This window comes from Sclerotinia sclerotiorum, genomic scaffold, assembly GCF_000146945.2.
Source record: "Sclerotinia sclerotiorum 1980 UF-70 scaffold_9 genomic scaffold, whole genome shotgun sequence".
Lineage (NCBI taxonomy): Eukaryota > Fungi > Ascomycota > Leotiomycetes > Helotiales > Sclerotiniaceae > Sclerotinia > Sclerotinia sclerotiorum.
The window spans coordinates 924,667-949,091 of NW_001820827.1; the positions used below are offsets into that span (position 1 = coordinate 924,667).

General features: G+C 41.4%; 8 protein-coding genes across 8 annotated transcripts; 5 read left to right on the forward strand and 3 right to left on the reverse strand.

Annotated features, from left to right (window-relative positions):
• Positions 1-2,093: 2,093 nt before the first annotated feature.
• SS1G_07289 (predicted protein) lies at positions 2,094-3,048 on the forward strand (the record flags this gene model as incomplete). Its single annotated transcript, XM_001591793.1, has 2 exons — positions 2,094-2,246; positions 2,302-3,048. The coding sequence occupies 2 exons, from the start codon at positions 2,094-2,096 to the stop codon at positions 3,046-3,048; spliced, it is 900 nt and encodes a 299-aa protein (XP_001591843.1).
• Positions 3,049-5,623: 2,575 nt separating this feature from the next.
• Positions 5,624-6,432, forward strand: SS1G_07290 (predicted protein; the record flags this gene model as incomplete). Its single annotated transcript, XM_001591794.1, has 3 exons — positions 5,624-5,758; positions 5,845-5,966; positions 6,105-6,432. The coding sequence occupies 3 exons, from the start codon at positions 5,624-5,626 to the stop codon at positions 6,430-6,432; spliced, it is 585 nt and encodes a 194-aa protein (XP_001591844.1).
• Positions 6,433-7,016: 584 nt separating this feature from the next.
• On the reverse strand, positions 7,017-9,265 carry SS1G_07291 (hypothetical protein; the record flags this gene model as incomplete). The annotated part of the gene is made up of 7 exons (XM_001591795.1): positions 7,017-7,093; positions 7,155-7,226; positions 7,283-7,750; positions 7,806-7,905; positions 7,966-8,077; positions 8,129-8,302; positions 8,673-9,265. 7 exons carry the CDS (start codon positions 9,263-9,265, stop codon positions 7,017-7,019), a joined length of 1,596 nt encoding a protein of 531 aa, XP_001591845.1.
• Positions 9,266-9,705: 440 nt separating this feature from the next.
• SS1G_07292 (hypothetical protein) lies at positions 9,706-11,022 on the forward strand (the record flags this gene model as incomplete). The annotated part of the gene is made up of 2 exons (XM_001591796.1): positions 9,706-10,029; positions 10,195-11,022. The coding sequence occupies 2 exons, from the start codon at positions 9,706-9,708 to the stop codon at positions 11,020-11,022; spliced, it is 1,152 nt and encodes a 383-aa protein (XP_001591846.1).
• A 616-nt stretch (positions 11,023-11,638) lies between these two features.
• On the reverse strand, positions 11,639-14,478 carry SS1G_07293 (hypothetical protein; the record flags this gene model as incomplete). Its single annotated transcript, XM_001591797.1, has 4 exons — positions 11,639-13,738; positions 13,956-13,991; positions 14,036-14,193; positions 14,286-14,478. The coding sequence occupies 4 exons, from the start codon at positions 14,476-14,478 to the stop codon at positions 11,639-11,641; spliced, it is 2,487 nt and encodes an 828-aa protein (XP_001591847.1).
• A 1,112-nt stretch (positions 14,479-15,590) lies between these two features.
• On the reverse strand, positions 15,591-16,583 carry SS1G_07294 (hypothetical protein; the record flags this gene model as incomplete). The annotated part of the gene is made up of 1 exon (XM_001591798.1): positions 15,591-16,583. The coding sequence occupies one exon, from the start codon at positions 16,581-16,583 to the stop codon at positions 15,591-15,593; it is 993 nt and encodes a 330-aa protein (XP_001591848.1).
• Positions 16,584-19,912: 3,329 nt separating this feature from the next.
• On the forward strand, positions 19,913-20,633 carry SS1G_07295 (hypothetical protein; the record flags this gene model as incomplete). The annotated part of the gene is made up of 2 exons (XM_001591799.1): positions 19,913-20,138; positions 20,188-20,633. The coding sequence occupies 2 exons, from the start codon at positions 19,913-19,915 to the stop codon at positions 20,631-20,633; spliced, it is 672 nt and encodes a 223-aa protein (XP_001591849.1).
• Positions 20,634-22,112: 1,479 nt separating this feature from the next.
• SS1G_07296 (predicted protein) lies at positions 22,113-22,941 on the forward strand (the record flags this gene model as incomplete). Its single annotated transcript, XM_001591800.1, has 3 exons — positions 22,113-22,141; positions 22,272-22,528; positions 22,787-22,941. The coding sequence occupies 3 exons, from the start codon at positions 22,113-22,115 to the stop codon at positions 22,939-22,941; spliced, it is 441 nt and encodes a 146-aa protein (XP_001591850.1).
• Between the last annotated feature and the right edge of the window lie 1,484 nt (positions 22,942-24,425).

Below are 24,425 nucleotides of genomic sequence, written 5' to 3' on the forward strand. Positions count from 1 at the left end.
GTTATTTTCTTTGACTCGGGAGTTCTACTCGAGGGTCACTTTAAGGGGGTTGTAAGTGTAGGGGGTAGCATGAAAGATGTCAGAGGAGAAGAATCGAGAAAAATTGCGCTGGGATCTTTCATGATAGAGATACTAGGGGGTATGGAAGTGATGGAATTTTATGAGTCTGTATTGTTTATTCTTTCATCAAGTCTTATAAGACCGAGCGGTTGAGGATGGATATGTATGGGTTAGATGGGAGGGGTGCTTGTAATGGGAACTACATGGTAGAAGTTTAATATATCTCGTCGGGTTGAAGAAAGAAGCCAGAGTACTTGATTAGGTGTGAGAAGTGATGCTTCTGGCAGGCTATTATGTCGTCCGTTATCAATTTTTCTCGTGTAGATGATAGGAATCGATCATGTAACCATCAGCCTCAGGCATATTAGTGAACTGCAAAGGAAAAACAAAGAAAGATGCAGCATTGCTTTTCAAATTTTTGGATAAGGGGCTGCAGATAGGAGACAACATTTTGATGCGGTTCATTGAATTATTGAGAATTGCCGAATGCTAAGCTCTACGGTGGAGTTTAATAATCCTGCATCACATCATATCACCCCTCAGTATGACTATCATTGTTTACATAATTATAAGATCTTGTCGTCATATTGTCTTTTTGGTGAATTAGTTCAATCGGCTATGTTGTCTATTTAAGCTTTCGACTAGTTCGGTACTTAGGAGGCTAGTGAAGATAACAATCAATCTAGATTGCCCCTTGTCGTGACTAGTTCGAGAGCTAAAATAAGGGTCTTGAACTTTATTTATAATGTGCGTACTATGCTCGGCATATGATTTTGTTTTATTTATCTACTGAGTATCGTTGGTACGAGTGAATTGAATTTCATGGGAACTTGTTTGCTGGTGTAATATGCATATATATGTAATTAGGTCATTCTTTCAACTTTGGAGGTGTTATTTTAGCACAGCATGATATGAGTCCGGAGTATGAAAAGTGTTCTTTTATCCTGAAATTCAGTACGGTTTTTTGAAGTGGGTGAGACTAAGTTTGCAATTATCTTGCACTTATCTACAACTTCATTCTAGACCTGGCCTCGAAGATCAATTCAGTACATGGTGCTTGATCTTGACGATATCAAAATTTTGAAAGGTCAGCTAAGCAATAGTCATAGTACTATAATTCTTCTAGCTCGCCCTATTTTTATAGTTGAGCTAAGTCTTAGCTTCTATGATAGCTTCCATGATAGCTTTGTTGACATCGGCATTTTCATGATGATAGTGAGCATGCATTATCAGAATTCATTTACCAAATGTACGAGTTTGATGTTGAATTTATATATGTGCATGTGAAAAAATGGAATCATAATTCACATGATCAGTTTCTATGTTGAAAGGCTGTATCATAGTTCAACGATTGTGAAGTGTGTGGGAAGAGATGGCTAAGCAGGTAAACCTCTCAATATCGTACCGGCATATCAGAGCTAATTAACAAGATCTTCGATGCCCAAGTAGTTCATGAATCCACCTAGAAGAAATAAGGAAACTTTATCTAAGCTTACCGATGTCGGTTTAGTTGCTAAGAGACCAAAGCAAAGAGAGCCGTTGCTGCCACTATTGTCAAGAAAAACCTTAAATACATAGATGACTTCAGTGTTTATTAGCACCTAACTAAATAATTGAACGAATTTAGCTTTGTTTGCCATTCAGAATTTCCTATAAACCAGTCGCTGCCCTCTCCTTCCTTTTTGTTTCTTCTTTTTTTTTCTTCCTTTCTCTCTACAAGCTTATGCACTTTTGATTACTTTGACTTTCAAACTTATCTTACTGCATACTCTTACTTCTTACTGCTTTTATCTTTGAGCTACCAACTCATCGATACCCAACTTTTTAACTCACTCTCACCTCACTTTTACCTCACTCTTATCTCACTTTTACCTCACTCTTACCTCACTTTTACCTCACTCTTACCTCTTACCTCTTTTATCTTTGAGCTACCAACTCATCGATACCTAACTTCCTACCTCACGCTCACCTCACTCTTTTCTCTCTTCTCTAAGTCGGCGTGCCGATTTTTGTTTTTAACATCAATCACTACAATGTCTTTTATCTCTTTCTTACAAGTCATGGGCACAACCCTTGTGGTTGCTGCCTGTGTCTACCTCATCTCCAACCCTCTCCCTCTCGAGGAAACACCTGTTGCCATCCAGGTTGCTCCTCAACCTATTACTCAGTCGCTACCTGAGCCCCAGGTAACCCAACTCGTTGCTTTCATCTTCTACCAAGAAGATGACTCGAGTTGAACAGCTTGCCGGTTCAACCATGATAGCCTCTGCTTCTCCAGAGATCAAGAGAAGACCTGTCATTAGACCGGTCACTCTTTCTCCCATGGAGAGAAGAAGATTAATGGATCGACTTTCTTACTTTCAACCCATCAAGAAAGTCATTTGTTTTTCTTCTTCTGTTGCTGGCGCGCAACAAAACAACACCATCTCATCCGACATCACCATGACGGATGTTGAAATGACAGAAGATGCGTCGGTATATGCCGAAATTTCTGAAGTTATTTCAACTGAAGTCCAGATGAAGAATGCCCCTGTATCTCAGCTGAAGTCCTGCTTCAAAAGTTCCTCTTCTCGCCCTGCGAAAAGAGTTAGCTTTGCAGGACCAAGCAGTGATAGTATCCATGGACAGGTGATCACTTATGTGGTCCCTGGGAAAATGAGAAACTATCACAAGAAATACTTGGGTCAGAAGCGTTGCCCTCACGAGACCTTTCCTCTTGTTGAGGAAAGAGACCAAGAAGGTAGTGCTACTGGATGGTTTACTAAACGGGATGGAGTTTTTCTCCCCCCAATCGCCCAGGGCACATTCGAATCCTGCGACGAGAATGCATGCTGCACTAAGTGCAGAGAGAGTCTTTCCGAGGGATTTTTAGATCCGGAGGTAGACTTCTCTGATGCTATTCTCGAAGCAGAAGAATATGCTCTGGGCTTTTATGTCCTTCGGGACCAATATAGAAGATACGGTTGCATCAATCATGGTGGACATTAATGCACCGTATCTTCTATTAACTACTAACCTGTGACCTGACCCTTCCTGGAATCCCCGGACACCAGGTTAGTATTCCTTTTCTTTTTTTCATCAAAATAGATGTGCTTTTATCAGCCATCTCCAAAAAAATATTTAAAATAAGGGCCTTGTTGGAATAGATTTTCAGATTGGTACCCTGAATATAAATCCTTCAAGGCATCACAAAACAATCACCAATAGAGCGAAAATCGCATCTTGTATATATTTCTTTCCTTTGTCATTATTTGGGGGAGGCCGGCGAGCCATTATTTCTTTCCTTTTTTCCCTTTTTTTCCTTTGTTTTCTTTTTTTTGCTTTTTTTTGCTTTTTTTTTGGTCATTTTAACCCCCCTTTTGTCTTACATTTGCTCTTTAACGGTTTACAGATTAGAGACATACGAGCTGTGATCGCTTGACTTTAGTTAAAAATTTCTCCAGATGAGGTCAGTTCAACCCCCTCCCCCCTTTTGACTTGAAACATTTGCTAATCACATTACATAATCCCAGACCCAAGTCGCCGAGCGACTCCCACTTCGATTCCACTCCTCCGATTCCACCACCATATTCCAGGAAGGGTTCAGGTCACAGGTTATATTATACTATATCAAAGAGTTCAAATGAGAGCTGTGCAGCGCGTTGTGGAAGTCAACACAGCTCTCTCAAACCTCAACTCTTTTAAAACTCACTTAATCATCATCTCGCTTCACATCTTCAATCCTCCACACCCTACCTTCGTCGAGTCAGGAAAGAATGCGCCGTCTGCTGCTCTCGAGATGACAAGCAGAGATTCTTTTTTGACTCGACATTCGAATCACATCACTTTTCTAACATATTGTTTATACAAAATGTTGATTCGACCTCTCTATCCACTTCGACTTGCAAAAATCGAATCTTTTCAACCCCAATCCTAGCTGCGCTCGATAAGACTAGCAGGATATTCGATGCATTTCGATGGATTTATACTGTTCTCGTCCAGTTACTCGACGAGATTATTTTCACGAACTTGGCTCTCGGGGGAATGCTTGTCGAACTTTTCACTTAGGTGATTTGTTCATGCTATACCCCTTGGCCTTGTCTCGTTTTTTTCTGAAGCTTTTCGCTTATTTTAGGAAGTTTTTTGGCGATATCTCCTTGGCTGAAGCTTCTCACTTTTATTAGAAAGTGTTTTGGCGATATCTCCTTGGCTGGGGTTGGCTTCAGGACAATCTCATTGAAAGCTCAATCAATAAGGCTTCATGAGAGCTAATCATAGGTGGAGGATATGGTATAATTTGTTAAGCATTTCCCCCTCGCTAACTACTAATTCATCTATAGGGTGGCTAGCCTTGATCACACGTCCTCGTTGCGTGCTAGCTGGGAACCCTCAAATGAGGAGCTAAGTGATCTAATCGAACATTCAATCTTTGATATCATGTGTAAAGTCTTTTTGACGATGACGCGAGTCTCGTGCTTGGACGGCTTTGTGGTTGTGAGTTTCTGCTCTGTCTTCCCGCTTGTTTAGATAGACTGCTGATGCTTTGACAGACGAGATTGGGTCCATTCTCGTTGCAAGATGTGGCCTACCATGCATGGAAAAGAATAGCTACTGAAGACGAGGGTTTGGCTTTTGTGGTATTCTAATTGGTGTAATTATCTCATTGTAGCGATAATACAAATTCTGAGGTCTTTCAATTTGTACTCCTTTGATTCTAGCACACGCAACCTTCCATAAACTCCCTACCACATTTCAATTTCGACATAAAATTAGAGTCTTAATGCTCCCTCTTCTATATTCTGATCACAGGCGGGTGATTATGGGAAATGGTGGAAAATGAGACCTACCTCGTAGTAAGACTAGAATAGAACTGAAGTGTGTACGATGACCTTGCTTTGAGGCGACTTGATGACTTCTATTCGAACTTCAGAGGTGGTAATTGTGGATTAGTGAACTAACAGATGATGTAAATGCATAATTGGCAATGAGCTGAAGTTACCTGATGTATAACAAATACATGGAATGAAGAATCACAGATAGTTCCTCGAAACAAGTAGATAATACAGAAAAGCTCCTCGGAGGCTTTAAATTGATAGGCGTACAAAGCTATGAATGTCTTTCTAGTTGTATCTCGTGTTGGGACACGATTGTTTAGATTCCTCATTTCTGATTATTTTTCAGAAAGGCTAAGGAAAGAGAAAAATACTAATAGGAGCATGGAAAGGAAAGAGCAGATAGGATCAACTGATGCTACCTTAGATGCTGAGAGTTCTTGCTCTATTCGTACTCCCCTAGGAAATGCGACGCAAATCACTTCACCAAAGCTTTGGAACATCTAGAGAGCAAAACAATTATTCAAAAATCAAACTTGCAAAACATTATCAATACTACGGTATAATTTAACCAAATATTATCAGAATTGACAAGCATCACTCTTTTTATTCTTTCTCTTTCTCTTTTGACTTCTGTTTTATTTTACCATTCGCATTCCCAGCTGCCATTCTTTTGAACAGTTTGCTCCCCGTCCCTGTTTGCCTAATTACCAGTCTACCAGTATCTGAACAAAATCTATCTATAAAAAGCAATGGAATCTACAATCACTAACGTGACGCTCGTGCTTGGCACTTTGGGGGTGCTTTTGCAGATTGAAATCCTCCTTCTGGCTTTCTGGGTTTTGAGAGTGCAGGGACTTGCGAGCAGTGCCCCCGAGACCACAAAGGTGTTGCTTAAGGTCGTTCATAATAAGGATTGTTGTTAAGGTATTAGTCAATAACCATCTCTCTTCTCCTGTACTAATACTACAAGATTAGGGAGAGTCGTGTTAGGGACAAACAACAAACAACAATCATCCTACCTCAACCTCTCCACTGCCAAAACAATCCAAAGCGCAAAATTCACATTGCTATAATTCGAATAAATAGCAAATCGTGAGTTCGGAGTCTGAATCGATGTTTGCACAGCTAATGGAGCAAATGGACAGTCACATTATTTCATATCAAAGCCAACAATCACAATGGCCACAAAAATCCCCGCATTTCAGACACGGTAGCGAAATTGCAAGCTAGGTTTTTCATGCATAACAAAAGGGCAAAGGATCTTGCGAACTGGGCAAAGCTGCTGAAAATCGCAGAAGAGGACTTGGAGAGTAATGCAAGGACAGAAATGCGCTTGCCAATAAGAGAGCCTTATGGCATTCTTCATGTCTCAATTGAGATTTGGCAAAGAGATGGTTATCTGGGTTTTTTTTCCGAAAGTACTCGCCATAGCATAAGCTTCAGCTTCGAAGCCCTGGTTCCCAATTTTCCTTCAATGTCATTTTATAGGCAATCACTGGCTTCCAGCGTCGCAGGCATAAAAGGCCGGCATCTAGGACAAACAGGAGATGGGATATGATTGAGCGGATTAGTTTAGCAAGGCATGACTGAAAGATCACTGATTGCAGCACTTATTAAAGAGAAAAGTGGATTGTCTTGGTATTAGAACTAGGTCACAATTAGCAACTCAACACAGCGTTATCCATCTACACAAAATAAAATGCTATGATTAGTGAGCGCTGGTGTTGATTACAAAGTAGGATTGTAAGTCAAAAAAACTGATTGGCGAAAAGGTCAGTGCTTCCCATTACAATGCTTGATTATTTTCTCGAAGGAGAGATATAGGGGCCAAAGAAACACGGGCTATAAGATCATATGAAACAGTAAAACATGCAGCTTTTCGATAAAGGTATACGTAGTGAAAGAGAAGCCTGCACTTGCATCATGCTTCTCGATTCGAGCATATTTTTCTCGACGTGCGTGATCGGCCAGGGCTTCCAGTAGTCCCCATCACTGAAACCCTGTGCTTCAAATAGAAAAGTCACTGTAAACTTCTGCAGAGTTATAGATCGAGGAGCTAGACCGCTGTCATTTATTGAGCGCATGTCATATTCACTGTGCTGCCTAGTGAAGAGATATTGAAAATATCCATCATATCCCCAATCATAGTATCTTCTCCAAGATTTGTTCTCGGGTGAAGTTTGTGTTCAAGTATCTCGACACGTAGTCATCACGGTTAACTGTGTTGTATCAGTATCTCAGATCATTTAGTGAACGATATTAGGGATAATTCCAACTTACTGTATCCACCACAAATACGTCTTTTACCCGTGAATTCTGATCTTCCATGAAGAACTCTCCAGTTATCAAAGACTGTTACCCGAGAATCAGCCACTAAAGATTCCAAAAACGAATGCTTAAAAACTCACTTAAAGCTCGTCCCGGTACGAGCTGCGACCAATACTGTAACCTCGGATCATTAACCCTATCATTAAACGTTTTTGCCGCCTCGTACCACTCCTGAGAGTACCCCGGATGAATAGTTCCCCTATCCGCCTCATTCCATCGAATCTGCGTCGCTCTACGATTCGTATTCATCGTGAGAACGGGATATGGCCTATTGGGAGTAATATTAATGCCATCATTACCACTAGCATGCCAAGGGACAGCTATTTTTGACAGAGAATCTTTGTAGCGATTGCGAAGTGAGCGGGCGGCCCAGAAACCGTCGACGAGGAGGGATTCGCCCCCGGTGCCTTCGGTGTGAGAGAGGAGATGAAACATTTGGAGACCGGCGGGGTCGGTGAAATAGGTTGTGTCGGTGTGGGGACCAATGGCTTCGCTGGTATAGGCTGTGTCTTTCATTGTCAGATCAGATGTGAAGTCGTAGAAACCACCTAGAGAGGTCAGCTAATCATGAAAACCAATGGATTTGAAGTGCCTGGATTTTACCGTAGTGTGTGGGGCGAATGAAAGCGATGCGTTCGAGAAGCTCTTGAGTCTTTTCAGGGCAGACTGGAACTCCATCTACGAAACAGAAACCATAGTTATGCTGAGAAAATTACTAATGAGTAATTGGTATTTGGAAAACAGAAAATATCAAGGAACTCACAATCATGCGTGTCCATTTCCCCACACCAGTGTCGCTAGCCATGACTTCATCGTAGTTGACTGTAGGTGGGTGTTTTCCGATAATCGAGTCCCAAAGGACAACTTCATGGCTACTGTAAAATATGTCAAAATACTGCAGAACATGATGAGTGACACAGGCTTACTCTGGATCAGGTATTATACTTCCTTCTTCCGCTGAAGCAACTAATTCCCGCTTGGCAGTTAAAAGCGTAGGTTTAACTCGCTGAAATTTACTTGCGTCGCGGTAAACCTCATATTTGTGGAGCCAATCCCATGGGTAAACAGTAACATGATCTGGCTTAGCATCGTCACCTACGCTATCCAGCCCTGTGCGAGGTCAGCATTGAAGTTGAATGTAGGGTTAAGTGCATACATGTTACTTCAAGACCCTCATGTTTGGCCCGATTTATAGAATTGGGGAGTATCTCGAGCTCAGACTTGTAACTGTCAGAAACTATCTCATACTGATGATTGGGATATTTACCGAGAATATGTTTACTTCTCGCTGCATAGTATCAGGACGTCTGCATTTTGCACAACGACAATTATCTCTAAAATATCATGAATTTAGTGGTTAAAAATCATTTAGCTCCATTAAGTTCTCCTTTTTCTTACCTAAGCCACCGACGTGGACTATTAAACCATTAGCCCTTGAAATTACGAACAAAGATGGGCGGATGCACCTACATCGAATCAGGCCCATCAACAAAATTGATTGGCACGAATGCTCCATTGTCAAGCAAGCGAGAATTCTCCCGATAACCTTTTCCTAATTTTGGATGAATAATCTCTTCTCCAAGGTCGGCCATAGAGTTAATTGACTCCTCATTTGCTTTTTCCTGCGCTGAGAGTCCATGACTGAGAAGAGGCCGTATGAAATTTGGAGGTCGGTTATCCTTCCGTAAAGGCACAGGTGGACCATGAGTGGTATCAAGAATAAATTGTTTATTTGCGCGTTTGTATGAAGGATATACATTGTCTAGCTCTGACGGTGAGCCACGAGTGGTATCTTGAAGAAATTGACCTTTGGTGCGTGTGTATGAAGGATATTCATCATTTGTCAAGTTCAAACGATTGAATGGACCTGGCCCAGATTTATCCTCATGTTTACCCGTAGATTTGTCCCCCTGGTTTCTGACACCAGGCGCCCGGGAAACTGTGTTTTGGCCATTATCTTTTGTTGGTAAAATAGACACGGGATTTATCTCAGGCACATTACTGTAGGTGCGACGAGAAGCAACACGACTAACTCGTTGAAGCTGAAGAATGGAGCGATACATGTTGATGAATTGCTTTAGTTATATCATCATAAATTGATGGAAAATTAATATGGATTTCTTTGGGCTTTTCGTCGTTTGATATTTCTTGAATGTATTTCGGTGCCTCGGCTCGGGCTTCCGTTTGATAGATATTTGATATTTTGGTAATTCTGTATATTGGAAACGACGTGACACTTTTATATCAGGCTCCTGATAGTGACATTACAAATTATCAATACATTTTCCGCTTACCACAATCTATTTGATATGTACATGTTTAAAACTTAGTTTATATATTTTTGAAAACATTGTGGTGATGTTGACGTATGACGAGCCAATCGGCGGAATAAAGTATTTCCGAATATCCCTGGCCCTAAGCTCCCTCACCCCACCAATACCTCATACTATCAATCACCTCACAATTTAACCATGAAACATTATCACCTCCACTAACTTTCATCATGTCCACCGAAGACGCCCGCTATCGCACTTCTACTCAATATCGACACTGGTCCTACACACCCTCCGCACTCCGCTCCTTGCGCGAAAGCACAAATGCCCTAGCCACAATACAAGTTCGAGATGCCGTTCGACGCGCCCGAGAAGCCAGGGCTGCATCCTCAAATGATAACAGTGAAGCGGAGAATAGCAGGTCGAATAGCACTGCTTTGCCAGAGGGCGATGTGGATTGTTTGACCGTGGATGAGGAGTTGAAGTTGATGGACTATTATTGTAGGCAGACGCTACAATTGGGGGATCATTTGGGTGTGCCGATTGAAGTTAAGGTGTGTTGTTCTCACTTGAAAGTCTTTCAATTCTGCTAGAAGGGCTTGCTTGATGCCGGCCTTATCTCATCAGACAGGCTACTTTTCCCAGTAGGGCGCGGTAGATGTCTCGCAAATCGCAGCTTGTCTTTGTTCACATATCTCTAACGTTCTTCTCAATTACAGGCCACCGCAATCCAATACATCCGTCGGTTCTATATAAGCCACAGTCTAATGACATATTCTCCCACCACTATTCTAAAAACCGCCCTCTTCTTCTCTACAAAAACCGAAAATCACTATTTCCGCATCACCAGATTCGCCAGCGACATCGGCAAAACCACCACCGAAGAAATTCTCTCCTCAGAATTCCTCCTCACCCAAGGAATCCGCTTCCAATTCGACATCCGACACCCCTACCGCGGTCTTGAAGGAGCAATCATGGAACTCCTCTCCATCTCCACCCACAAAATCCCCGTCCCGCCCGAACTGGAACCGCAACGACCTGCCAACATGCAAAAACTAGTATTAGAAAGCCACGGAGTCGCACGCCGATATCTCAAAAATAGCGCTCTACTATGCGATGCCTATTTCCACTACACCCCCTCCCAAATAATGCTCGCATCTCTCTACCTCGCTTCAGCCCCCTTAACAACATTCTACCTCGCTCTTAAATCCTACAATCCCTCCAACCCAGATACGAACACCGCGACATCAACATCAACTCACCAAAAACTCCTCACACTAATCAAAGACCTCGCTCAAATTCTATCCTCGATCCCGGAAGAACAAACTCCCGAACAGAGACAAGAGATCCAAGCCTTAGTTAAGAAATTGAGGAAATGTCGAAATCCCGAAAAAGCAGATTTAGTCGGGCTACAGAGGATGAAACGAGAAGGAGCAGATGGAAAAGAAGGAGGCGAAGAAGACGAGAAGGTTATTAAAAAGAGGAAGATGGAACGTGAGCAGAGACTAAAAGAGGAGCGCGATCTATTTGGAGGGAGCTTGAAATGATGATATGGCGGTGCGGAAATACTATAATGGATGGATGGGTTTATACAAAAGTTTGGTATGATGGCGTTATACAGGCTGGACGACGGACTGGATTAGAGCATATGGAGCAGGGGAGTCCATTGATGGTTTAAATTAACATGTATCATCACTGTCCAAAAGGTCATATTTATGATGATTTATGCTAAGAGCAAAGAACAACAGCATATCATCATTATAAAGGAAATTTTCATTAATTGAACCTATTAAACTATCCCCTCTGGATGTTCATTTTTCCCTGATTTCTTCATGTATGCGTATCCCGTCTGCTTTGGTAAAAGCAGCCCATATCTGATATTTGGTTGTTTGTTAAAAAGTAAGTAATATCCCACCCACCTACCATCCATCCATCTCTCATCAAGTAAAGGAAATAAATAAAATGATAATGATACTTCGCAAGATAAATAAGAGAAAAAATATGTGCCGGCGCTTACTTGCGCCGGAATATTCATAGGTGGAAAATACCAACTTGCACAAGTAATTTCCTGTCTTTGAATACCTTCTGCACTGTTGAACAGCTCCGAATTCCCACTACCCCTCGCACTCATTCCGATACTTCGCTCCATTCTCAATTTTGGCTCTAGTCTTCTATAATCTGGCTTTCAGTCCAGGGCAACTCATAATCATCGACCTTGGTGCAAGTGAGATATGCGAGTTCGCCATTAACTCCGCTGTTATCACCCATCAACTCATTTACCATGAAACCCTTTACCTTCTTCGCAGCATATTCCTTCATGATATTCAGCTGCAACTCAACTTCGTCCTTTTCCCAATGTCCCCACTCTCTGGACTCGGATACGGCTTTGAATTGTTCAACCATTGACATAACATCATCGATCTTGAGATAAGCATCGCCTCCTTGAGCCAGCAACTTATACATGTTCTTCTCCACGCTCGCATATTCGTGAATTCGAGCATGAGCGCATCTATGTAACTGTTGAGAGAACCAATCGTGCCAGATTTGTACCATAACCCACAAATCAAAGGTCTTCTTGTCCAAGTTATTGATACTAACTCTCACGCCATCCTTTACGAGACAGCTTCGGAAAAGAGCGCCAGCGACTTTGTGTTTCTTGTCTCGAAGTTCCTGGGTTTTCTTGTTGATACATCTGCTGAGTGCAACATCAATCCGATCTTGTGGTGTGGGCCATGGCCAGGAAGGTAATTGTCCAACTATGTGGACAAGGGCTTCCTTGAAGATGGTGGTGCATTGTAGCTTGTCTGCCAAAATCAGAAAACGAGGAGGGTCTTGACGAATGGCTGAGTATAGATTGCGGCCTTGAGAAAGGAGGGAGGCAATTATATGAGGTCTAACAATCTTCAACGAGCCGTAGAGTGTAGCGAGCTTGATCAATAGGTTGGACTGTCTCGTCGCATTTGACACATCCGTCGTAGAGATCGTTGGAGGGCAATTGTAGTAGCAGAGGAAGAGGGAGTGGTATGCCTCGAGGACATCCGAATGTAGTGTTGTAGCTTGTTGTACTAGTGGGCCCTGGTTTTGCGTATTATTGTTTGGCTTCTCCGTGGTAGGGAGTACGGTCTTAAGAGCAGAATGATTTTTAGAAGACGATTCGTTCATAATCTGATCAAGCTTGGGTTGTTGCTCTCCCTCAGCCATTGATTTGCCATTCACACGAGCCTCAGCCTCTCTTTCCGACAACTCTTGAGCACCGAGAGACATTTGTGGAAAGATTCTTGGTGCCTGCTTCGGTCCTTCGATTGTCAAACTCGGATCGGCAGGAGCTTCAGTTTGTCTGGCAGGGGAAACGTGAGCACCAGGAACTTGTATAGTTTGATTGTTGCCTTGTTGTGGCTCTTCTACCATCAAAGTTTCATCAAGGGAAACCTCAATCTGGTTTTCAGGCGAGGTTCTAATGCTTGGAAGTACTTTTGACATTGGGTCCGTTACTTGCTGGTTTTGCTCAACCTTGATTTCCGCCCCTATTGTGTTTCCCGAAAAGACAGTAGTCTGAAGTTGTTCTTCAGGAAGGACTTGATGACTTGATGGAAGCTGGTTAGGCTGGAGTTTTGGCTGACACTGTTCATCAATCTTGTCATTTGCATTTCCAATCTCTATCTCAAATTGTCTTTCTGTCGAGCTTCGTGCAATTGAAAGGTTTTCTGAGAACATCCCTCTCTCGGGCTCAATCACTGCTTTCATTGGATTCTCAAGTGGCGCGATGGTATCTCCTTCAGGAGAAATCTTAGAGCTTAGATGGACTTGGGGGTTTTCAGAAATCATATGGACCGTTTCAGTTCCAGCTCCTACTTTGGTGGGGCTTGAAGGTGGTGTAACAACCTGCTCCCCCATAACCTTTTGTGTTTGGGGAGTAGGATCGACACCGCCCAACTGAGTGGCTGTACCTTCCCCTAGCTTAATGCTATCTCCTTTCTCTTGATGTGCGTTGGCTTGGTTCTGAAGAGATGGTTGAAAAGATGGCTGAAGAGTACCAAGGAATGAAATGGAACTTCGGGTATCAAGATGAACAGCTGCTTCAGGGCCACCAGCCATATTCCCCATTCCGACATCGTCAAATGAGCCATCATATTGTGGCAAAAATAACGACGAATCACGAGTGTGGCATGTACTATTGGTAGGAAGTGGATGTCTGTTTGCGTCAAATGTGCAGATAGCTCTACTGGCGATCGCCTGGGGCGGGTTCTTGTACATTGTGAGTCCCTGTAGAATTAGTCTGATTTTTCCGATTTCAAACCATAGTGCATGATTTTTAGCAGGGAAAAGAAAACCTTTTACCTTGCGTTTCAACACATGGTGCTTGAGTTTAGCATCAAATATGATTTCAAATCTATATTCGATTCCAGTCTCTTTAGTGATCGTAGCTACTACTTTTGGACGCAATTCATCGCTGAACTCCTCATGTAGTTCCCAAGCAAACCAAGATGAGGCACGCCTCAATATATTTGAGTGCATCCTGTATGAATGGTCGGGGCTCTTATTAATTAGTACGATATATACATCAGCATCTTTATCTGCGAATGGCTGCAAAAGTTTTGTTGGAGGTAAGTTTGGGCGTGCAATGACTTCTGGGGAGCTGCCGACTTCTTCCTCACTGGACTCGGTTGGTCTTTCGTCTTGCTTAGGCGCACGGAGCTTCGCTGCTGATGAACGAGGATCTATTTAGGAGTTAGTTATCCAAAACTGCAGCCTTTTTTTTTTGTCTGCATTATCTCCCCTAAGAAGTGGGAACTTGGAGACTTCCGCATACCTGGACGAGCTTTTTTGCGTGGCTCATCATCAGAATCAATTGCAATTGTATCTTTATCAGCTGAAGGTTGAGGCTTGATTGGTCTCTTTCTGCTGTTGACCGCTTGAGCTTTGAATGCATGATTGTTGGCGTCACCAACAACATGGACCTCCTCACCACGTTGGTGTTGCTTACGAGGACCTCTTGGAGCCATAATTGAATACTAGCAAAGTTAACGATAAGTTAAAGGAAGTAAATAATAGAAGAAGATAGGTTTGAAGGCAAAAGATAAAAGCAATAAAAGAAGCGAGAGAAGTCGAGGTAGATCGGCGGTAATATTGTAGATGGAGCTTGTTGTTGTTGAAAAACTTGAAAGAGTGTGGAAGTGGGAAAGTAGTAGATAAGAAAGACTCTTCCGTTCTTAAGCTAAAAGAAGTGAATAAAGATGGGAAAAGGTGTGAGGGGTATTTGATTTTAAAGATGAGGTAAATCTTGAGCTTGATCGAAGTATAGATTTCGGGAAAATGGCAGTGGGCAAGAGAGATAGCAGCAATTAGGATTGTAGACTCGATCTCGCATGTAAGATTATGAAAATCCTATCAGAAGGGGCGTTCCCATCTACCACTTCTATTTCGATGATTGTAGATTAACCAGTTTGCTGGAGGATAAAAGATAAAAGGAATTGTAGATCACAGGCTGAGAAGTTGTAAATTATAAGTTACCCAAGACTTTGTGGTTCGATAAGTGATAGGGGATTCTAAGCTGAAGACTAAGTGAATATTATGGAAAATTGACGCAATGATTATTTTGATGAAGATCCAAATCGCCAAGTGAGGATTTGGTTGACAATGAGAAGCACATGTTGTTCGTGGTTTAAAGAACATTGGATGATTTGAAGATTGGAAAATTTTAGAAGATGTGGATGAAATATGGAAGAGGATGAAATATGGAAGAAGATTTTCCTGGCTGTGTAGATCGGTGTGTGCGTAAAGCCAAATTCCCAAAGGGAAGGAGCTCAAACACAACTTGGAAAGAGCACCAACGACCTCATTCCCTTTTCACAGAACATTTGGTCATTGAACCCTCAATTTGCAAATTAAGGCAAAATGCATCAAGGCAATCGAATTTTATAAGGTTATCCGTGTATAGTTGCTAAATATGCAATTTCCTAACCGGATACATGAGAATGGAGTAGCTTTGAAGGAGTAATTGCTGAATCTGTAATTTTTCAACGAGAAATAGAGCCGAGAAGTCCATCTTTATCACATTATACACAGATGAATCATAATACGCACCATAAATCATCACTGCCACTATCTCTCATCCTCAAACACCACCTCTATCCACAATCCTAACCTTTAACAACCTCTCCGCATTCTCAAACGCAAAACCTCTCATCTCCTTCGACTTCTCATCCCCAAACAATCCACTCTGTACCACCTTCTCCACAAACTCCCTTCCCATCTCATTCCCAGAGAACGGATAATCAACACTAAACAAAATCTTATCCCTCCCCTTCGACTGCACCAAACACACCAACGGCGCCAACGAAAACATACCACTAGTAGTAATCCACAAATTCTCCTCCCAGACGCTTTCCAAACTCTTATTCCTTCCCCATCTCCCCGCTACCTTAAATATCCTCTCAAGATTAAACGGGAGCAATTCCCCCATATGTCCCAACACAATTTTAACATCCGGAAAACGATCAAATAACCCCGCAGCATAAAGACGCAGAAAATGAAGCCCAGTATCAAAATGCCAGCCTAATCCCCAATTACTAAGCGCGGTTGCGATATCCTCTGGATAATTCCCACGATATTTACCCATTTCTTTTTCGGACGTGAAATTCGGATGGATATATATGGGTATATCTAAAGCACTAGCTTTCTCGAATACACACCAGAATTTTTCATCGTCGTAAAATTTCCCGTCAAGATGGTTGTCAATTAATGCTCCCACGAAACCGAGTTTATTTATACAACGATCTAATTCTTGAGCTGCTTCTATGGGAAATCCCATGGGAAGAGTTGCAAAGCCTTTTAATCGGGTGGGGTTTTTGGATATAGCTGCCGCGAGTTCATCGTTGATTTGTTGGCAAAGTTTTGAAGGAGCATGATCCATAGGACCATGGGAAAGGATCTGTAGTGAAATATTCCCATCATCCATATCCTTGATGCGTTCATCATCAAGCGATTTTAATTTCCTGGTTAATTGAGCTGGAAAGCTCGCAAATGGGTCCGGAGCACCGCTTGCTTGTTGAGCGGCAAGAACTGCAGAGGATAGATAGTGCTCCTCGAGGGTGATGAGTGGTAGCATTTTTATTGTTTTTGGATGTTTGACCTAATTCTTGGAAGGAATTGATACATTTATATGCTATATTTGTTCGTGGGGAGTATTCGTTGAAGATATATACCATAGAGAAAGTTGAATGACGTATGATTAGCTTCGGATTTACCTTTCGTTCACGATTTATCTCCGGAACGCAATCGGAATACCATACTCCGTAGATTACAGACAGATCAATAACATACAATGATGTCGCTAAACCCCCCTTAAAAAGACTAACTCCGTTCACACGATATAGAATCCGGTCTATAAATCCTAATGTAACACATCAATTCTAATATATAAAACTATCACATGAAATATCTATACTCAGACGTAGTAATTTTTACCCCACACGTTGTTCGAAAATATCATGGAATTTATTGAGAGCATCTAAATATTTACACCGATTTCAATTGCTACGAAGCCGGTAATTACTTCAAGTCTGCCTGAATTCGTATTCGAAAATGAGAGAGGACCTTGACGATAATAGATGAATGTATGTTCTAGGGATATACTTAAAACCCTATTAATAGATATGATTATATGTATAATAACTTTCTATAATTTTATTGAAAATAAATTGTTAATATTTGTAGAAATACTTCCAGTATAATAATGTATCGTGATGACATCACAACAAACATACGATACAATAACCTCAGCCGGCCTAGAAGAAAACCCTTCCAATTTCGATCCATGCATTTCAAGCTACCTCAATTTTTGAAATGCAGGAGATTGAGATGAGCCAAATACTGCCAAAGAGATAATACCACTCGAGCATAGATATTACCACAGACATGCATTGAAAACTGGAACGGAGACTTTGCTGTTGGTATTAGAACAATAATGTAGATGGGATTATCACAAAAGGATAAATCCTTCAAGTAGATGGTGTTGGGTTTTATTGTATACAGTAAAGTATATATAGCATTATCTAGAATATAAATATAGATAGAACGATGACAGGTGATATGTAATACTAACAGGAACAAGGAGAATAGTATTAACATGGCGATATCATCAAATAAATTTATTTACCGCTGATTTATAAGAACGAAACAGAGCAATTCAGTAAACTTCCTGGTTACTCTAACAGAATCTAAAACCTTCCATTGTACTGATGTTATCTTGTCGTGGCCCTTCCATTCACGAAGAAATGTTTGACAGGAACATTCTACGGGTCAGTGTAGAAAAATAAACTGGCTAATTGGGTTGGAATCAAATCCTGCCGAAACAACATTGTCTGTGAATTGTACTTCGACTCAGTGTCAAGTAAACCGTCACTAATGAAATACAAAATATGCCACGAATTTGTTTTGCGATACTATATCACAATGTAATTTTCCATTCATTGTTTCAACACCAGGAGTTACGGAGACTGGTTTGTTTGGAAATGATATGTCCTCGATTTGTCTCCTCAAGAAACTGGCGGGGAGGCGAATATCGAACACATGGGACTAGGAGAATGACGATTGGCTCAAGTAATAAAAGTAAGATATCGGGAGCTCGAGCTTCTTGAAATTTCAAGGCAATGAAGTGACCGAGGTTTGAGCCGTGCCGATGGTGAAACGTCTGATGGTTTGTTCAAATGGTTGAATTGTCTGTGTAACTAACTTAAAATGAAGTAACTTTTCACTCATTTAAAAAAAAGTCAATATGAAAATCTTTGTGGAACATTCGATTCGCACAGAAGAAGTCAAAATCCTATTGAGTAACACGTGAAAGTAATTCAATCTCATCATCTTCGTCGTGAACTTCGGCTTCCCCGCAAGTCTTGAACTATTTTGGCCAGCTAACACAGCCACTATGCTCTATCACTATACCAAGTAGAAGAAACTTAACTCAGTGTGCGCAATCGTAATTCGACGAAACTCATATGCTCGTTTTATCCAAAATTAACATCTTCCCAAGAATCACACAAACTGACATTAAAGAGTCCAATTTCATGGTTCGTAATTACCACAGTGGCCACCAACGATCGCAGATCTCGGCTGCAATTATATAATAGAAAGCAAAAGGTCTTATGACACCTCATTGATTCGATAAGAATTCCTCGAATTCATTCGTAGGCACTGGGATAATTTCAGGTCTGAATTTTGGGTAATAATGTAAATCAGATTCGTGTATGCGAATCAACAAAAATGCTAGGATCCCAGCACAAGATTTTCGTGTTGGATGTTCCAAAAGCGTACACTTGCACAGACTTAGGAGGGCCGACTAATTGTTGGTGGTGGTGAAGCTTTACTCCAATTTGATTTGTCAATAAATACGGAGTACGGAAGGCTTGTTTTCAATTTTCATCAGCTTCAATCCTGCAAATGCCTTGCCTCGAGGGGTAAGATTAGAATTAAATCTTTTGGTATCGAGATCAGTGCATGCAGTTCGGAAAATACTTTTTCTGTCAAATGCATCGACAGCGTTTCTGAGGACAAGCTTGAGCTAGAAACTTTCTAGAAACAAAGCGCAAAAGTTCAAAGCCCAGGTAGTAAATAATAAAATCAGATCAGATGTAAAAGAAGAGAGTTTGTTCCTCGGTATCGGAGGAGATTACCGAATTAGTTGAGTTTGGACTGGTCTGGTTACATACCCCAAAGTTTGCATAAATCATCCTTGTCCTACCCCAGAATCCCCAGACTTTGCCCCCAATCAAGTCAAAATTAATGGATTAATCCCGCCTCTGGGTTTTATAATGGCGAGCAATACGAGCTTAAAGTATTGGCCACTGTTGTAAGAGTTTGAATGTTACCCCCCATTGGAGGGCTACTTCGGCAGCAGATCCTAATCGTGGTGTTCCTGCGTCACAACAAGAGGGTAATCCGATGTCCGACAAATAATCATACGTGTACTCTAATCACTGAGATGCGTTGCTCCAACCACAAAACATTTGCTACCTCATTAGTGGCCATTTTGGAAAGTCCCCATTGCCACATAACATATACTTGCTCTTCGAAAGCTTACTGAATAGCGTTCTCCCGCGCAACATTCCGGGTTTCTCCAAGCTGACTCGAGACCCTGTTTGTTGCTCATTGAAACCCTTGACGGGTATTGTTACAAGATGGGAAACGAACGCTTGTTTTGTCTCTTGGCTGATTGTTATTACCGAATGGTGGAATAGTTAGACATCCATGGAATATCCCCTAAATTGAACTTCGTATTAGCCTTACTCACATGTATATAAGTTTGGCAGTCTGCAACTCTGAGTGACTTACCTCTCCATCTCTTAACATTAAACGCACTCGCTCACTTATCAACAATCATTCTTTGTTGCCAATCATTCGTTTTTAAAGGCAATTCATACACTCAAAATACTCTTCAAAATGCAATTCACCATTGCCGGACTCTTGGCCATTGCCAGCTTGGCTAGTGCTCAATATGCTGGAATTCCAACTTGCGCTCAATCTTGCATCGCTGATGCAGTAAAAAAGGCCACCACTTGTGGAGCCTCTGATACTGCTTGCCAATGCATACCTGACAACGTCTCGAAGATTCAAAATGCTGCTACAACCTGCGTTATCGACGCCTGTGGTATTACAGTCGCTCTAAGTAAGTACTATAATTGAGCCTTCGAATTGATCCCACTGACCTTTTTTAGCCGTTCAATCTGCTGCTACCTCAGCATGTGCTTCTCTTCCTGCCTCGTCGGCCAGTGAACAAACATCCGCTAGCTCTGTTCCATCGTCTTCCTATGTCGCTCCCAGCAGCTCTGCATCAATTATTCCATCATCCAGCGCTGTTGCTTCCTATTCATCTGCCACCGAGTCTTCGCCTGTAGTATCTTCCGCTGCTTCGACTGCAGTATCTTCCGCTGCTTCGACTCCAGTATCTTCCGTTGCCTCTACTCCAGCAACAACTGCTGTCGTCACCCTCACTCCAATTACTTCTGGCGTAGCTGCCCCAACTGGTAGCACTGGCTCCAACGCTACTGCACCTTCCACACCGACCTCCTCTATCACTCCCTATACCGGTGCTGGAGCTCAAGTTAAAGCCGGTCTAGGAAGTGTTCTTGTCCTCGGTCTTGCCGCTATCTTTGCCTTCTAGGCACCGAACGAATGTCAATCATGATAAGGATATGAAGGGCTATAATAATGATGGAATGTTGAGGTTGGAAATGAGAATGGAAAGGAAACGGAGATGGAGATGGAAACGGAAACGGAAACGGAAATGGAAATGGAAATGGAAATGGAAATGAGAATAATGAGGATGGCGGCTTGATGTCTAAAATTAACTCTTCACACTTAATACTGTAATGGCTTTCCATATTACCTTTCACAATGAAAGTAATTGCATTTGAGAAGAAATACTTATCGACGTGAATTGTACAATGTCATGAAATAAAGCGAAAAAAAGATTAGAAGGAATTGTTGCCTTTCAATCGTGCCGGAGCGAATCCTGATGATAGATAATGTTGCTTTCTTTCTCCAAGGTCCAAGGAAAGAAGAACAGGATGTAACTTATCTATGGTCTTGCTAACCCATCTCAAAGCTATGAGATTCTTTGCAATACAAATGTTTTTCTGCATGAGCAAATGATAAGGTCATTTTTGTAAATTCACAGTGTCTTTTCCAGTGACACAAATTGGGAGTCGATAGGAAGATAAGGGACGATAGGGAATACAGCGCTAAACCAAATGAACCTTAGCGATCCATTCCATTGCCCGTTTGCTGTCCATAAATACCTATCCGAAGTTATTTGACATCTATCCAACCCTCACTGAAAGAATGTACTTATACCTCATAACAATAAGGATGGGTTTTCTTACCATCACGATTAATGAGGTTCGATGCTTATGATGAATAGCAGCCCAGAAGCTCAGTCTTGTCCTCATCTGATCGCATCGTTGTCTCGTAACCTCCATTCGTTGACCTCTAGTGATTGTCAAAAATATATTATCAGTATCAAAGTTGATATTTATTCAAAAGTACAGAATTGCTGGGTCGGAAACTCTAATGACCCCCCTATATGTCGCGGATATATTTGTGATCGTTTTAATTATACAGAGAACTTAGAGCTTCCTTCCATTTTATCTATAGAGGAATCCAGGTGGAGGAATATCGAATCTAAAAATCCCATTCGTAGAAATTTGCGAAAGGTTAATTTAGTAATGACTGATGAAGTTTCTTACGCAAGAAGATTAGATATGCCTGAAAGTATTTCCATCATGATGGAAATAGCAAAGTACTGCTTCTCTTCTTCCCTTCCTCAGACATTTTCACTGCCATGAGCGTATATCCTTGTGCTCAGAAATATACCAGTTCTATATTTATGTCCTTTTGTTCTGCTTTCCTCCCCTTTCTGTGACCTTTCAACTGTCCCTTGTTATTTGTTCAATCAGCTCAAGCCACAACATCCTTTTGACCTACTCGGAAAGTCACGTAGCACTTTTTTTGGCAACAGCATCAGTACAAGCACTGACTAGAGTCAATATAAGGTAATGAACCGAAATTTGTCATTCATCAATGACACATTTGTCATTGACGATGAGAAAAGTGGTCGCCGGTATCAAAATATCACCAAATCATGTGCATAAAATCAGTTGTTTTCAGTCTGTTCGTACCCATCTTTCAGATCTACCATTTTCGGTCCAAATAATCAAGTATAAACTTCCTCAGCACCTGTGGAAACATGGCGGGGATTTTATAGTGATGTGCAAAATCTTAAAAACTCACATCTTAGTAGCCTCCCACTTGAAGGTCATTCCATTCCCTCTGCAAGTGCAGTATGGATCAATCCTACACCATTCCTTGACTCTGTACCTCTTAAAGCCACCGGGAAGTGTATAAAGCGCATATTTGACAGTAAAATTCCTGATTCAAAGGTAGAGGACATGACTCCTTGGGACATGAGCAAGATCGTGCTCGAAGCCAGAAGCCCTATGCATGAATCTTCAAAAACCATCTCCATATCAACCACGGGTTATCTCATATCCAGCAGTAGTAATTAAAAGAATCTATATTTTACATCCTTGACGTCATTCAGTCCCTCTACTTGGCGTAGAGACATATACCATCACACTCTTACTACTCCGAGGGTGAAACATATCTAATGACAGCGATTGAATTTCTGCCGTGCAAAAGAAGGACCATAAAGACAGATCATAATCCCTAAGCAGACTTTTGCATCTGACAGAAATTATAGATTTCTCTGGGGAATGGACTCCCCATTCTACCCTAACGACCTTCATATCCTCCCAGCCTATCTTAGAACGAAAATCTACCCTAAATCCCGACATCCAACATTAAGAGCGGAGACATTATCTTATCTCTATGAGTCCAGTGTAGCAAGTACAAGCTGCATATATATCTTAGCAATCACCAAAGCCAAGCGAGCGAATATCTCTGAAATTTGAATAACAGATGAATTAAGATACCAAAAAATCTCAAATTCTTGTACTGGTCTGATAATTTTATTTTTTATAGAGATCTCTCAGGCTTTGAAAACGGCTATATATGATGCTTTTGTTTAAGCACGATGTATAGGTACTGGATATTCTTATAGTGGAATTAAAGATTATTATTGAATAGATTATGTACTTTTGTTTAAGCTTGTGAGCCGCATATATTGGTCGATTTATGGTGCATTTCTTGGGAATTAAGGAGAAATATTGAAGTATGAGAGGGTCTTTAAATTTGTGGCTGTTATACGCATGGAAGTAAAGGAGAAAAGCTGGAAAGGTAGTACATGGAGAATGGGAATAGAAATAAAAACTAGAATAGCAATAAGAACAGTAGTCAAAAATTTGAAAGAAAAGAAGAGGCGCTAAGAATATACACACGCCACAGATATCAATACTTTCCTAGCATCAGCAAAACCATACCTATATTTCAAGCTCTTGAAATTAAACTCTCAGTGAGAGTTTGAGTGTATATATGCGACGGATAAAAAAATAAGTAGCTATAAGAGTGACCGTTGATATCTGGACATTTTCCCTTCAAATCCAAACTTGAGATACTAAGAAATGTATGAATATCAATACCTCTCTCCCCCCCCCTCCACTCCCCTCTAACCCTAACTAGATCAACAGCAGCAACAGCAACAGCAACAGCAACAGGACCTCCCTACTAGAAGCTATTCCGAGCTTTCAAACTTTCAGACTCCAAAAAAAAAAAGTTACAGCAATATAAAAAATCAATGATTCCCTTCCAACTTCCCACCATCCCCCACCATTAACAAAAGAACAATCAACTTCTCCCCCCCTAAACATTCCACATCCCACCCTACAGTAACTTACTCCACAAAAACAAAACGGAAAATACCCAAATTCTCAGTATCCCTATCTTCAAAGTTCAAACCCTAACTCTCACATCCACCACACATACACAGAAAATCCCCCCCCCCACCGAACCCCCCAACACAAAACATGCCAACCCCAAGCTTACGAGTACATACGAGTACTGTACTTACTCCTGTACGTACAGCATCAAGACTCCAAAGTACAATCCCTCCTAGTCCTAGAATCCTAGGATTGAGGATTCCAGAAAAGCCAAGCCAAGCTTAAGTTTTCATTTCATTTCATTTCATTTCACCATCACCATTACAGTCTCCTTACTATTATAGCTAGCTAACTAGCACAGCGGTACCATATACAATAGAAAATAGAAATTAACTTCTCTTCTCGGTCTTATGTTGGCATTCAAATACCATTGATCGGGTAAGGAAGGGTAAATACATTCAAGTGACAATCACATTTGTAATTTAACCCACAAGTTAAAACTCAACCTATTAATTCTCATCGCCACCAACGTCACCAGCGCATCCATCCAACGACACTAAATTCCAATCCAAAACTCTCCGTAAGAACTTCCTCCGTACATAGAATTTCCAGCACGCACT